General features: G+C 36.1%; 1 protein-coding gene across 13 annotated transcripts in view; it reads left to right on the top strand.

Annotated features, from left to right (window-relative positions):
- EMSY (EMSY transcriptional repressor, BRCA2 interacting) overlaps window positions 1–14,590 on the top strand; it is an 88,383-nt gene that overhangs the window by 17,706 nt on the left and 56,087 nt on the right. For all 13 annotated transcript variants that reach the window (XM_019811780.3, XM_019811777.3, XM_006936908.5 and 10 more), the window contains 2 exons: window positions 1,270–1,529; window positions 10,252–10,528. In XM_019811780.3, coding sequence (XP_019667339.1) covers window positions 1,270–1,529; window positions 10,252–10,528 — 537 coding nt within the window. The remainder of the gene's footprint in view (window positions 1–1,269; window positions 1,530–10,251; window positions 10,529–14,590) is intronic.

The raw sequence follows: 14,590 nt of genomic DNA, 5'->3' as shown, positions 1-14,590 counted from the left end.
AAAAACCTGAAAGTGAATCTCAAACACGAAGAAACCTTTTCACATAATATACAGTTTCAAATAATAGGAAGTTTATTGCTTTATTTTGAGAAGTCACACAAACATTAGTTTGAGATAGAATTATTCATTAATCTATCTTCATATGTGCAAGGCAGTGTACTAGGGAAACAAACCAATAAGTCTTAGTCATTGCCCTCTGGAAGCCCCTTAATAAGGGGAGATGTGCAGGCTGATTGGCCACATTGCCATGGGGTAAGTGAAACAGAAGGATGTGGATTAGCTTTACTTAGAGGAGTAAGGGAAAGAAAGTTTCACTGAGGAGATGGTTTGCAGGATGATAATTGTAGGATGATGAAGAGGTCATTGATGGTAGGTGGTATAATAGTAGACCAATAATATATAGAGACTCTAAATGGATAGAATGTGGTAAGGTGGCTTTGGGGAATGATGAGCAATTTGGTGTATGAGGATTATAGGAGGATTATAGGAGGGCACAGGGTTGGGTGGAACAGGGTGTAGTTGACCCTTAGACAGTGTGGGGCTTAGGGGCACTGACTCCCTGTGCAGTTGAAAGTCTGCATGTAACTTGACTTCCCAAAAACTTAACTACTAATAGTTTTTATCGTGGGCCAGAAGTCTTACTGATAACATAAACAGTCAACTAACATGTATTTTGTATATGTATTATAGTTTTCTTACAATATAGTAAGTTGGACAAAGAAAATGTTACTGAGAAAATGTTACGGAGGAAAAGAGAAAAATTTACAGTACTGTTACTGTATTTACTGAAAAAAAGTCCACATATTAGTGGACCTGCACAGTTCAAACCTGTGTTTGAAGGTCAACTGTATTGTGTTCTTAGAAAGATACAGAACCTTGAATGATGTAGTGATGATTTAAGTGCCTCATCTTGTAGGGAGATAAAAACTACTTAAGGATTTAAGGTAAGGCATTGGCACAATTAGATGTGAGATTCTATAACTGGCAGTAGGATGGAGGGTAGAAGTGGAGTGATTGGAAGCAAGGACACTGTTTAGGAGCTTGCTAAAATATAGGCAGGAGATAAGAAGGCCTGATAGAGCCACAGGGTTAAAGAAAGGAGGAAAGGCATTCAGAGAAAACTTCTGAGGGAAGATTGATAGGACTTACTGTTTGGGCATGAGGCAGAGGGAGAAGTCAAGGATGACTGATGACACAGAGATTTAAAATGAAGTATAAAATGAGAGGTTAGATTGTGATCTAAAAATCAAAATTTTCATTGCCTTTCAGGTGTTAGCTGTTCAGATGAAGATGAAAAACCCAGAAAACGAAGGCGAACAAATTCTTCTAGCTCGTCCCCCGTTGTCCTAAAGGAAGTTCCAAAGGCTGTTGTTCCGGTCTCAAAGACGATCACTGTGCCTGTGAGTGGCAGTCCCAAGATGAGCAACATCATGCAGAGCATTGCCAACTCCTTACCGCCCCACATGTCTCCTGTGAAAATAACCTTCACGAAACCATCAACACAGACGACAAACACAACAACACAGAAGGTATGTGGGGGAGGGAGTGTCTGTCTGCCAATTGCTGTTTCCATCTCTTTCAGGCAGTATGATTCAGATTTAACAAACATGTTCTGAGTGCTTACTATGTGCTTGGCATTATGCTGGGAATGTTCAGGTCTCTTTAATTCTGCACAGAAAACTTTGGGATAGGCATTATTATTTCACTTTTTGTAGATGAGGCTCAGCGATGTCAAATGACTTGTCTAATATGACACAGCAGCTCTCATACTTCTAAGTCTTTTGTTTTATTTTATTATTATAATGCCATATGGAGAAAATTAAAATATAAGATTTTTTAACCTGTGTTTGGATAATTTTACCGTTAGGAACTCAGTTTTTTCTTTGCCAGAGTAACAAAGTTGTCAGAATTGGGTGTTTCATAGAAGAAGGGAAGGATATGATTACGTGATTATTGTTGCTTTGTTTTTTTATTCTTTGTATGCTAAGATTAGTTCTTTCCTAAACTCTTCTCAGTATGTTCAGATCATCAGAATTCTCAGTTTTAATGTTACTAGAACCCTCTCACTTTCCACACTGACCTGGATGCTGACGGCACCTTAGGCTTGTTGCACACCTGGGATTCCCCTTCACCATCATTCTGATCTTCCTCCTTCGTTTATTTATGCATTTGCTGGAACATCCTCTGGTAGCTTCTTGGTATATGGGTGGATGGAAGGTAAATTTTTTGAGACCTTGCATTGGTGGACTGAAAAGTTCTTTATTTTACTCTCCCACTTTCTTGATCGCTTAAAGCATTTTTTAGGCTGGAGGTAATTTTTCCTGAGAATTTTGAAGATATTGCTCCATTGGCTATTGGCTTCAGTACTGTTTTTGAGAAGCCCCAATGCCATTCTAATATCCTCTTTTTCTCTTTGAAAACTCTTGGTAACTTTCAGAGTTCTGAAATTTCAAGGTAATTTTCCTCAGTGTGAGTCTTTATTTTATCCATTGGGTTGCACATTCAGTGGTCGCTTTCACTCTAGATACTCATGTCCTTCAGTTCTGGGAAATTTCTTTAATTATTTCCTAGGTTTTTCTATGTTCTCTCTTTGTGGATCAACTATTCAGGATGTTGAAACTGCCTGGATTGATCCTTTAGCTTTCCTATCTTTTCTCATTCCCATTTTCCATTTTTTTTTTCCTGCTATAATATACTATTTAAAAAGTCCTGGATTTGGGGGCACTTGGGTGGCTCAGTTGGTTGAGCGTCCAACTTCAGCTTAGGTCATGATCTCACAGTTCATGAGTTCAAGCCCTGTGTGTTGGGCTCACTGCTGTCAATGCAGAGCCTGCTTCGGATCCTCTGTCCCCCTCTGTCTCTGCCCCTTCCCCACTTGTGCTCTCTCTCAAAAATGAATAAACATTTAAAAAAAATAAATAAAAGCCTGGATTTTGGAACTAGACTTTCTGAGTTTGAATCCCAGTTTTTGCCACTTACTAGTTTTGTGACTGTGGAAAACTAAATTCTGGAATTAAGTTTTCTCATTTGAAAAATAGGGAAAACAATATAGGGTTTTGGGGTGTAAATAAGATAATAAATGTAAAACTGTTAGAATAGAGCCTAGCACATAGTAAATGCTCTGTAAGTATTATTTTCTTTATCCTTTAATGTCATCCTTCACTACTTCTCTGGATTTGTCAATTTTGTGGTCATACTTTAAATTTCTAGTAGCTCTTATTCTTTGGAAGTTCTTTTTTTTTTTTTTTTTTTTTTTTTAAATAGCATCCTATTCTTTCATAAAATCACTATATTCTGATGATATTCATGACTTTTTTTTTTGATGTTTTATTCTTTCATGTTTTCTCTCTTACCTGTAAGTTTATTTATTTGTTTTGATCTCTGTTTCATTTCAGAAATAAATGCTGACTGTCTTCTTGTATATGATCGTGGGTGCTAAAAATTGACAGAAAGCTGTATGTGTAGGGTGGGGCATGTTGGCTGGTTATTTTCATTGTAGGTTGAGCTAGCTCGGCTGTTGTGTTGAGAAAAACCCACTACCCTTTTACCTCTATCAGTTATCACTCTCAGTAGGGCATTTTCATGGACTAGTCAGATTTCCTTAGAGAAGAATTTTCCAGTCTCCTTTCTAGAGTAGTAGTAAGCCAGTCTGCCAGGATTTGGGGAGTAAATGGAGGGACTGGGCTGGATAGTCTCACCATTCAGTATATAGACTTTACGAACCCCTCTGTTTGTAGCACAGCACTCACCCCCCGCCCCCTACCCCCCAGCCCAGTATTCTAAGATTCCTTTGGATTGAATCTCTCCCTCAAGAGAGTAAATTCCTAGTCTTCCTTTAGGATGGGGGAGGATAGCTGTGGATCTAAATGCTGCCTAAATAGATTTTCAGCTAATTTTCCTCTCTCTAGTGCCACCTTTATTCCCATGTAAAACGTATCTCGTGCTCTGGGGCGCTTGGGTGGCTCAATCAGTTAAGACTCCAACTCTTGATCTCAGCTAGGGCATTGATCATCTCAGGGTCGTGAGTTCAAGCCCCGCGTTGGGTTGGGCTCCACACTGGGCGTGAAGTCTACTTTAAAAAAAAAAAAAAAAGGACTTATCTGCTCTCTATTCCTTAATCTTTCTGGGATTCTCTAGTTTCCACCTTTGAGAGTGTATTTGATTGATTACTACTTGTCTGTTTTCTAGTTTACAAAACTTCACAGCTGTTATTTTCTTTGTATTTTGACCTTATGGGTTTATGTGCCTCTTCCCCTTTTAAAAAATCTCTCCATAATGTCTTAGAGGCATTTTGGGGAAGGAATGGAGGTACATTCTTGTCTTCAGCAGGTGATCTTTACCACTTTTGAATCTTTAGATTCATGGTAACTTCCATTTAAAGAACCTCCTTGAATTTTCCTGGAAAGATATCATTACCTAATATATGAAAAATTATTTTCTTAGTGAACTAGAAGTGATAGTGAGCTGATCTGTGGAATATAATTCTATTTTCAGTTTTAGGATGAAGCATTATGGTATAGTGTTAAAATCAAGCAAGGATTTTTGTAGTCAAAGAGGCCCGGATTGGAACCCCAGCTCTTCCAGTATGACCTGAGATAAATTAGTCTTTCTAAATCTGTTTTCCCATCTGTAAGATGAGAATAATGCCAATCTTAAAAAGTTATTGTAAGGATTAAATGAGACTGGGTATTTTATTTTATTTTATTTTATTTTATTTTTTAAAGTTTATTTATTTAGAGAGAGCATGAGTCAGGGAGGGCGGAGAGAGAGAGGAAAAGAGAGAAAATCCCAAGCAGGCTCTGTACTGCCAGTGCAGAACCTGATGCAGAGCTTGAATCTACAAACCGTGAAATCATGACCTGAGTTGAAACCAAGAATCGGATGCTTAACTGACTGAGCCACCCAGGTGCCCTGAGACTGTATATTTTAAAGTGCAGTAATAGGTATATACTCAAAAAAATTAGGTTCCTTCCCTTGCCAGTATTTTATGTAAAGCAGTGTTTTATTTATTTGCACTGTTGAGAATGAGCTCTTCCAAAAAGTGAATTCATCAGTTAACTGAAGCTTATTCCTTAATATATAGAAATTGACTATTTTTGATAACTTTGTGAATGTTAACACTGAACATACTTTTTGCATTTGTATATGAGGACTCCAAGGTAATCCTTCTGAGTATCACTTTTCATACAATATTATAATATAGTTATTGCTTTCTGGGTTAGCCCAGTATTAAGTGTTACCAGCCTGCTATACTCTGAGATTATAAGTCTACTTATTATAATTTTTTACTGCCTTTTTTTTTCTGGGACTTATTTTATCAGTAATTCTTCTATCTTTTCCCTTCTTATCTATTCTTTTGATTTGGTATTTGGGAAATAGTGTAGCAGAGTTATAGCTAAAATGGCACCCATTTCCCATCCATGTCTTTCTGTTCCCTTACTCTATTTTATTTTTGTTATACTTATAACTAGTTAACATCATATTACATATTTGTTCATTTTCTATTTCTCGTTAATATCATATTATATATTTGTTCATTTTCTGTTTCTTCCATAGAGTAGATGTTGTTGAGGGTAGGGACTTTATCTTGTTCATCACTGTATTCCCTAGTATTTAGAATAGTTTATGAAATATAGAAGGTCTTAATTTATGTTTGTTGAATGAATGAATGAAAAAATGAATAAATAGATCTGGCTCTGCTACCTGTCTTGAGCCTCAGGTTCTTAAAAAACAAAGAATAGAACTTCCTAGAGTTATCAAGATAATTACATGAGATGATTCATGGAAAGTACTTAACATAGTGTATATGATGAATGCTTAGTAAATGTCACCTAACATTACTAACTTTCCAATCTTCTTTGGTAGACATATATAAAAATACTTGTAAAAGATGGAAGGCTCACCAGTAAGTAAAGTTGGCAATTTTTTTTTGTTTAATGACTTTCTCATTATTTTTGTTTTTGCTTCTGAATTGCCAAGTGAGAATGGATAGTTGAGGTCATCAGACATATGATGCTTGTTAAAGGGCATATTTATCTCCAAAGTCCTGTATAAACCATACCATGAGATTCCAAGCTCAGAACCTTAGATTTGTCCTACTGTACCTAAAAAATAAGCATTTAAAACAAATTAAATTAAAAATAAGACTCATTCATTCCACAAATGTTTACTGAGTATCTACTATGTTCTGGAGGCAAAACTCTACTCTTTTACTTCATGTATACTCAATGCTGTTTAGTTTTGTTGCTTTTTGGACAAGCTGCGTGTGGTAGCACTAAGAGATATTCTTTGTGATTTTGGTTTTTTTTTTTTCTTTTCCTTCTGCTGGGTAATTGGATTTCTTTGAAATCTCTGTAAGGCTGTTTTCATTATTGCATTCACCTTGGATTTCTCATAAATCCTGTGTAAGTCAACTTAGGAATTATTTTAGGTAAAGTGACTTTTATATTAAATATAATTACTTATGAATTTGTGGACTTGATTCAAATTCAAATAGGTCATATATTTTCAGGATAGACAAATTTCCACCTATGTTAATGTGGTGCCTTCATTTTAAGTATAACATTGGTACAGCACTTATATAAACAAAGCAACAAAATATAGCTTTATGCTTTCACGTGCTTGATTGATATTTTTCATTTTATCCTTAGGGTGCAAGTCCCAGCACTCTTAAGGAGTTTTTGTGAGTGCTAGAAGGTCAGTAATTTGAATTATGGCCTGAATAAACACTGTTTGGTTCACTTGGTTTCAAAATCCCTTTATTTCCCCTGTTGTAATAAGTAACTTTAAAAGTACAAGTAAATTTTCATTAAGGTGGATCTTTAATTTTGGATAACCCTTTTTCAGATCAGAAATTAACATTCAGACTGAAATCTCAAAATATGTTTTATCATTTGTATCCATAACCTAAAACATGCTTTTAAAGACTTCTAGATTTATTTTGCTGAAATTTTGTCTTAATGTTGGAAGCCTACATGCATACTCTAATTTTAAAATGGGAAATATTTGACACAAGGGTGAATACTTCCCCTTCCCTTATCCATGACAGACATTGCTAATTGACTGTGGCATACTTTCCTGCCAAGCCTTGGTGAATCCTTATCTGTGCCACAGAGTCCTTATAAACGCTGTTCCAGAAAGCTACTACTATTAGTTCAGAATTGGCAAATGTGAATCCTGATTGCCGTTACCACTACAGTTGGTTTGACTGTGGTAGTAGCTGTGAGTTCTTTGGATTCTTCGGGGTATCAGAATTTGAGGGAAAGCTATGTAACATTTTTTTAATGAAACAAAAATAGAGTACATTGCAATATACTTCCAGATTGAATTGATCTATAATACCTTTACTAATATCTTTTTAACATTTATTAAGTAGTAATAGTAAGCTAATAACTACTGCTTGCTGACCGCCAAATATTGACCACCTGCTATGTGCCTAGCACTATGTTAGATGCTTCACATCATTATCTCGTTCAATCCTTGTAATGATTTGCAAGGTAGGTATTATTATCCCTATTTTATAGATGAAAATTGGAGCCTAGAGATTTTAACATGTCCAGGGGCCTGCCATTTGTCAGTGGCCGCAGCAGGATTAAGCTCAGGCTCATCTGATTCTTAAACTTCTGGACTTTTTACCATATTGGTCTACTTCTTCTCAGTGTATGTGGTGGTTTATGATTGTTTTCATAATAATGCTATATAGGTATTTGCTGATCAAGTCTGTGTAGAAGTATCCTAGTCAACTGTGTATAGGTGTTTGCTTGTCAAGACTTAGATATCTCTCTTGACTCGTCAAATAATTAACAAACTGCTAATGTAGTTACATCTTATAATTCTCTGTGATACTACAAATACATAATGATGATATAGTCAAAGCTTCTTTGATATGTAGGTACTGAGTATGGACATACTCAGTAAATTTTGACTGATTTAACATTGGGCCTTCTTTAGGATTAATCGGAAAATAAAAGAGAATTTCTCCCTTAATTTCTTTGGATTTTTTAAAACAATTTTCTGCCCTAGGTAGGTAGAGGTAGTTTTGGTGAAAGAAGAAAAAGACACTCTGCTCTGTTTTGGGTATCACCATACCACCATTATAGTCCCCCAGAATAAAACTGTGATACTATAGATTTGTAAATTATTTTTGTGTCCTCAACTGTAAAATGGGGATAATAATAGCATCCGTGTCATAGAATTTGGGGGAGATTTAAATTAGCTAGTACACATTAGCTCTAGGAGTTCATCTTGATTTCGTTAGTTTCCTTAGGCCTACCATTTCCCTACGTCAACAAGTCCTATTGACTACCTCTGAAAATAATCTGAATGCGATCACTTCTCTTTATTTCTGCTACTAACACCCCAGTCCAAGCAGCCTCTATTATTCCTGGTCTACCGCAGTAGTTTCTTTACTAGTCTCACTGCTTCCATTCTTGCTGGAATAGCATAGCAGCTAGAATGATCTTTTAAAATATAAATCAAATTTTGTTGTTTCCCCACTTAAAATTCTCCTATGGCTTCCTATTGTACTTAATATAAAATTTAAATCCTTTACTATGGCTTATAAATTTGATCTGGCCCCTACTTCCTTTGCCAGCCCCTCCTTGCTCTATATGCTTTTTGTTACATTGGCTTTCTTTCTGTTTTTGAATACATCAAGCTGCTTCTCCTTTGCTCCATCCTGTGCTTTCTCATCTGAAGTGCTTTGCCTCCCTATGTCTTAAACTTTTCCAGCCATACAGGCTAACCTTGAAGTCTCTTTCCTGCCTCTTTTTTCCCCTCCATTTCCTGTATCAAGCTATATGAGCAAATCCTGTTGGTTTTACCTTTAAATATATTTAGAATCTGTTTCCTTTTCACCACCTCTGCAGCCAGTGATCCTCTCTTCTTGGTTTAAACCACGAATGTCCTTATTTGTCTTCCTGTTTCTACTCCCTCTTCCCTACTGTACTTTGCATCTAGCAGATAGAGTAATAATTCTTTTTGAAAAATATTTTTGAGAACTGTTTTAGATTTACAGAAAAATTGAGAGGATAGTACAGAGAGTTCTCATATACACTGCACTCAGTTTCTACTACTCTTAACATTTTATATTAGCATGGTACATTAGTTATCATTAATGAACTAGTATTGATGCATTAAGATTAACTAAAGTCCATGGTTCACTCAGATTTCTTTACCTATTGTCTTTTTTTTTCTTCCAGGATACCACGGTACATTTACTTGTCATGTCTTCTTAGGTTCCTCTTGGCTGTGAAAGTTTCTCAGACTTCTCTTGTTTGGCAGTCTTGAAGAATATTGGTCAAATATTTTGTAGGATGCCCCACGACTGGAATTTGTCTGATGTTTTTCTCATGATTAGACTAGGGTTTTGGGTTTTCGGAAGGGAGACTATAGAGATAAAGTGCCATTTTCATCATAATCTACCAAGGGTATATAGTATCAACAGGAGCTTACGTCCTCTAGTCCCCCATGACTTCCTTGATTCTATCTCCTGCTACTTTCTCTGTCATAAATTCTAATCCTATTCATTAGGTCCTTGGAGTTTATTGACTATACCAAGCTTGCTTATGCCTCAGGGCCATTTTATTTGCTGCTTTCTGTGCCATTGGATGCACTTCCTCAAGGTGGCAACATTGTTCACACTCCTTCTAGTTTCTGCTCAAATATTACCTTATCAGAGAGATTTTATTGAACACTTTATAAAAAGTAACACAGTGCTCCCAATATTCTTTCTTTCCCACCCTGCTTTATTGTCTCTTCCATTTTCTACGTGACATATATTTACTTTTCTAATTTGTTTATTGTTTCCCTCCCTACTTGTTAGAATTTAGCTTCATGAAAGTATGAGCTTTGTCTGTTTTGTTCATTCCACTATCCCCAGCATCTAGAACCATGCCTGGCACATAGTAGATGCTCAACAAATATTTATAAAGGAATGATTATCCAAATTACTTTCTAGAAAGATTGTGCCCATTATACTCCCTAAGTAGTATATTGAAATGCTTATTTCACCATATCTTTACAGCGTTGAATGTTGTTTTTAAAAATATTTCATTGGTAAAATTGTTTTTTCTTTTAAATACATTTTGATGATTACTAGTAAAGCTTTCATGTATTTTTAGCTGTAGATTTCTCTTTGATGAATTGTTTCTTCGTATTTCATAAGCTATTTTTGAATTATATGTAACTATGGGCCTAGATACATTAGCAGTATAGTAGGTTCATGAAAATAACTTATTTTTCCTTCCTTAGGTTATTATAGTGACCACATCACCAAGTTCAACCTTCGTGCCCAACATTCTCTCCAAATCCCATAACTATGCAGCAGTCACTAAGCTTGTACCGACATCAGTCATTGCTTCCACAACCCAGAAGCCACCAGTGGTTATAACTGCTTCACAGTCCTCCCTGGTCAGTAGTAGCAGCAGTGGCAGCAGCAGTTCTACACCATCACCTATTCCTAGTACAGTTGCAGTAACAGCTGTGGTTTCTTCCACGCCATCAGTGGTCATGTCAACAGTAGCACAAGGTGAGTGGTGACCCACCATGTAATTCTGTCCCTGTGGTATATATGGGAATTTTGAAGAAAACCGTGTGAGTGTATTTTTCTGCTTTGGGTATGAAGGTCCCTGCTTTTATATCAGAAATTTACCACTCCTCTTCCCTTAGTTTGAGAATGTCAAGATAGTTGCTTACTATTTTCTTTTAGTAACATGCTTACTCCAAGATATTTTTATTCACATGCATAGTACCTCGTCACCTAGGCAATTAACATTCACAAAATGTAGGTTAACTCTGTCACAACAGATTTCAAAGGCATAATAAGCAAATATCTTGAATAGAATGAAGGTTTTATTTGTTATTTATTTTAAAAGAGTTTTGTTATTTTTTGAGTAATGTCTACAACCAACATGGGGCTTAGACTTAGAACCCTGAGATCAAGAGTCACATGCTGTACTGACTGAGCCAGCCAGGTGCCTCTAATGAAATTTTTAAAAGAAGAACTTGAAATTGCAATATTGACTTTTGAGTACCGTAGGGGTTAGAGGCACAGTTATGTACTGTATTACAGCGGAGTAAGCTAGAGAACAGAAAATGTTATTCAGAAAATCATAAGGAAAAGAAAATACATTTATCATATTATATTGTACTTATCGAAAAAAATCTGTCTGTATATGGACCCAATGCGGTTCAAACCTCTGTTTAAGTCAACCATATTTTACTCAAGGTTTTTCAGAGGAACATTACGAGTAAGTTACCCAGTGATAAGAAGCAGGAGGAAGAGGATGATTTCAGGGACATGGCATTCACCTTTTCTCCAGTCTCCTAAATTTTTCTCTATTGGTGGATGATGGGAGATATTAAGGGGAACTAAGACTGAACTGAAGGACCATTGCTGCTTAACAATAGCAGAGGAGAGGAAATGTAGAAATCTCAATTCCATGTTAGCCTAAATAAGTTTGACTCTCTTTCATATCCTTGTATTTCTCCCTATGAAAGGCAAATAGCACACTGTCAGAAATTTTCTTCTTAGTGTTAATGAATCTTAAAGTGGGGATCGGAGAGAAGCATGTACTGTACAGAATTCATGCCCATCATCGTAATCTCTCAAAGGGAGCACAGAAGCAATACAGAATGGGACTTAGTATTCATTTTCATTAAGTTTTACTTGAACATTACGTACCTAAGATAGAGTGGGACTTGGAAATATCCTAGTTTATGAACTAGTAGTGAATATAAGCACTAGAATAGGAAAAACACAAGTATTTTTCATAATTGTTTTAGTAATGTTATACAGATATAACTGTGCAGGCAAGGAAAAGGCTATACTGTAGATGCGATGCAGGCAGGATTCTTTATAGCCCTAATGCTAGGATATGAAATTATCTGTCATTGTTTCTTGGCTCTAACACCTATTTAATGTCTCCATCAACAATAGGAAAATAGCAGGCTTGAAGTTTTCTTTTGTTACTTTAAGTAATTAAAAAAATTCCAACCTCTCTATTTGCATAGCAGTAAACTATAATATAGCATTATTAAAAATAGAAAGAATTTTTATACAGAAAATTTATTGAAAATGTTGGTTGCACACATGATCCAAATTCATTATTTTAAAATTTGAAGATGAGAGAAGGAAAGACCACCTGTCTCTGCACCTGGGTGACACCTGTGTCAAAACTGTCATCCAACGATAAACATTTTTCTCTTCCAGTACTCATCACACAGTTTGCTGAAGTTTTATTGTACTGTTAGAAATATTACTGTTCTTCAAAGGAACATGTTATTTTTTTAAATAAAAGGGGTATTACTCTTGGCTACTAATAAAATGTCTTTAGGCAAAATGAATATTCCATGCTTCTGTTTTTCACTCTTTTTTTCAGGTATCCTCTGAAACTCTTGGGAATTTTGGACTTCCCTGTTTTCTCTTTTGCTTCTTAGCATCCTATATCTTTTTGAACTTCAAGTAGTCATAGGGGAGCTGGACAAGGCTTCTCAGAGATTTCTTGGAAATTCGCTGAAATTCAATAGATGATGAGAGCTATAAAAGTAAACTATGTGAATGTAGATTCTCAAGGATGTAGATAATCATATAGTTACATGATTCTTTTGAGCCTTTGAGATATTTAACTTACTTATTAGTGCTAAAAAGTTGTCATTTTCTTTTAAAAAAGATAAATGTTAGTGGAAGTGGTAATATACAGACTGGAGTTGTCATTCAAACTATAGGGCTTCTGTAGGGCTTCTGTAGCAGCTTCTCTGTGTGTACCTGGGAAACAAGGGCATTCAGTGTCTGCTTCTGTTGGAGACTGGAGACAGGAGACAGGCTGTTTTAGAGTTGATGTATCTGTCTCTGGTTATTCTTGTAGAGGCAGCTGGTGGTGGAGTGGGTAAGAGTTTTAGTAGCAGTCACTTGGCAGGTGATTCCATGTTTATAAGTATAGAGGTGGTTCCAAAGGTAGGGAGTAGGGGGGTTGTGTATGATTGGCTTATGCTCTGGGAAGGAAAAGGAACTCCTTAATATTTATAATATGGGAATTCTGAAAATTCTTCTGATTAGAATGGTTATTTTGAGTTTGTTATCTAGAAGAAAGGAAAATTTAAAACATTTTTTATTATGGAAAATTCCAGTCATATTGAAGTAGAGAGACTAGTAAAATGAACCTGCATGTGCCCATTGCCCAGCTTCAGAGGTGGGCAGAATATGGTCAGTCTTGTTTCACCTGAATCCACTGTTTTTCTTCATACACCCTTGACCTGGAATGTTTGGAAGCAGATCCCAGATATTACATAAATTCAGCTATAAATTCTACTGATGTATCCCTAAAAAAAGATCACAACTCACAGTGCTACTGTCACCGAGAATTTTTAACAGTTATTTCTTGATATAATAAAATATTCAATTCCTCTCCTAATTTTCTTGATTATGTCATAAAAATTTTTTTTAAGTTCATTTATTCATTTTGAGAGAGAGAGAGAAAGAAAGAAGACAGACAGCATGAGCAGGGGAGGGGCAGAGAGAAAGGGAGACAGAGAATCCCAAGCAGGCTCTGTATTGTCAGCACAGAGCCCGATACGGGACTCGAACTCATGAACTGTGAGATCATGACCTCAGCCGAAATCAAGAGTTGGATGCTTAACCAACTGAGCCACCCAAGCGCTCCCCCCCACCACCAAATTTTAATTGGGATCCAAACAGGGTCCACATATTGATTGATATGGTTATGTCTTTTTTAACTTAATAAGTCTCTCTCTTTTTTTTTTTCCTTTGCAATTCATTTGTTGAAGAAATCGGTCATTTTTCCTGAGAGTTTCCCATAGTCTGGATTTTGCTGATGTTTATCCCCATGATATGGTTCAAAAAGTTTTCCTGTTCCATGTATTTCTATAAAACTAGTAGTTAACCCAGAAGCTTGATCAGATTTAAGTCTGATTGTTTTTGGAGATGGGGGATTAAACATTTTATAAGTGGTATCGTGTACTTCCTGTTGTATCCCTTTAGGAGGCACGTAATGTCTGATTTCTTTCTTTAACGATATTAACATTGATCAGTAGGTATAAGTATTACCAACTGTTTATTAAAACAGCTATTGATAATCTTTGCCTCAGTCGTTATTTTATTGGTATTTGCAAAATGTATTTTATCTTTATTTTCTTCATTTATTAGGTGGAATTCTTAAAGATAACTTTGCCTTATTACCATTGGTTACTCTGAGTATAGTTCATATAGGAAAAGCAGGATAAATGCCTGAGTATTTCCTTCTATTTTTTGTTTTCAGATGAGTAGGTTCAGTGATCAGTGAAATTTTTTTTCTCCATGTTAAGATTTTTCATGTCTATTAATCTATTACAGATATTCTTTTTTTTTTAATACTTATTTATTTTTGAGAGAGAGTGAGCATGAGCAAGGGAGGGGCAGAGAGAGAGGGAGACAGGGAATCCAAAGCAAGCTTCTTACTGTCAGCACAAAGCCCAACATGGGGCTCAAACCCACGAACCACAAGATCATGACCTTACCAAAGTCAGATGCTCCACCGACTGAGCCACTCAGGCACCTCAGTTGCAGATATTAAATTTTGGTGCTCAAATTTTC

The sequence above is a fragment of the Felis catus genome, chromosome D1, assembly GCF_018350175.1.
Source record: "Felis catus isolate Fca126 chromosome D1, F.catus_Fca126_mat1.0, whole genome shotgun sequence".
In the NCBI taxonomy this organism is placed as follows: Eukaryota; Metazoa; Chordata; class Mammalia; order Carnivora; family Felidae; genus Felis; species Felis catus.
Note: the sequence above shows the minus strand (reverse complement) of the source record. Positions and strands in the feature narration are given on the sequence as shown.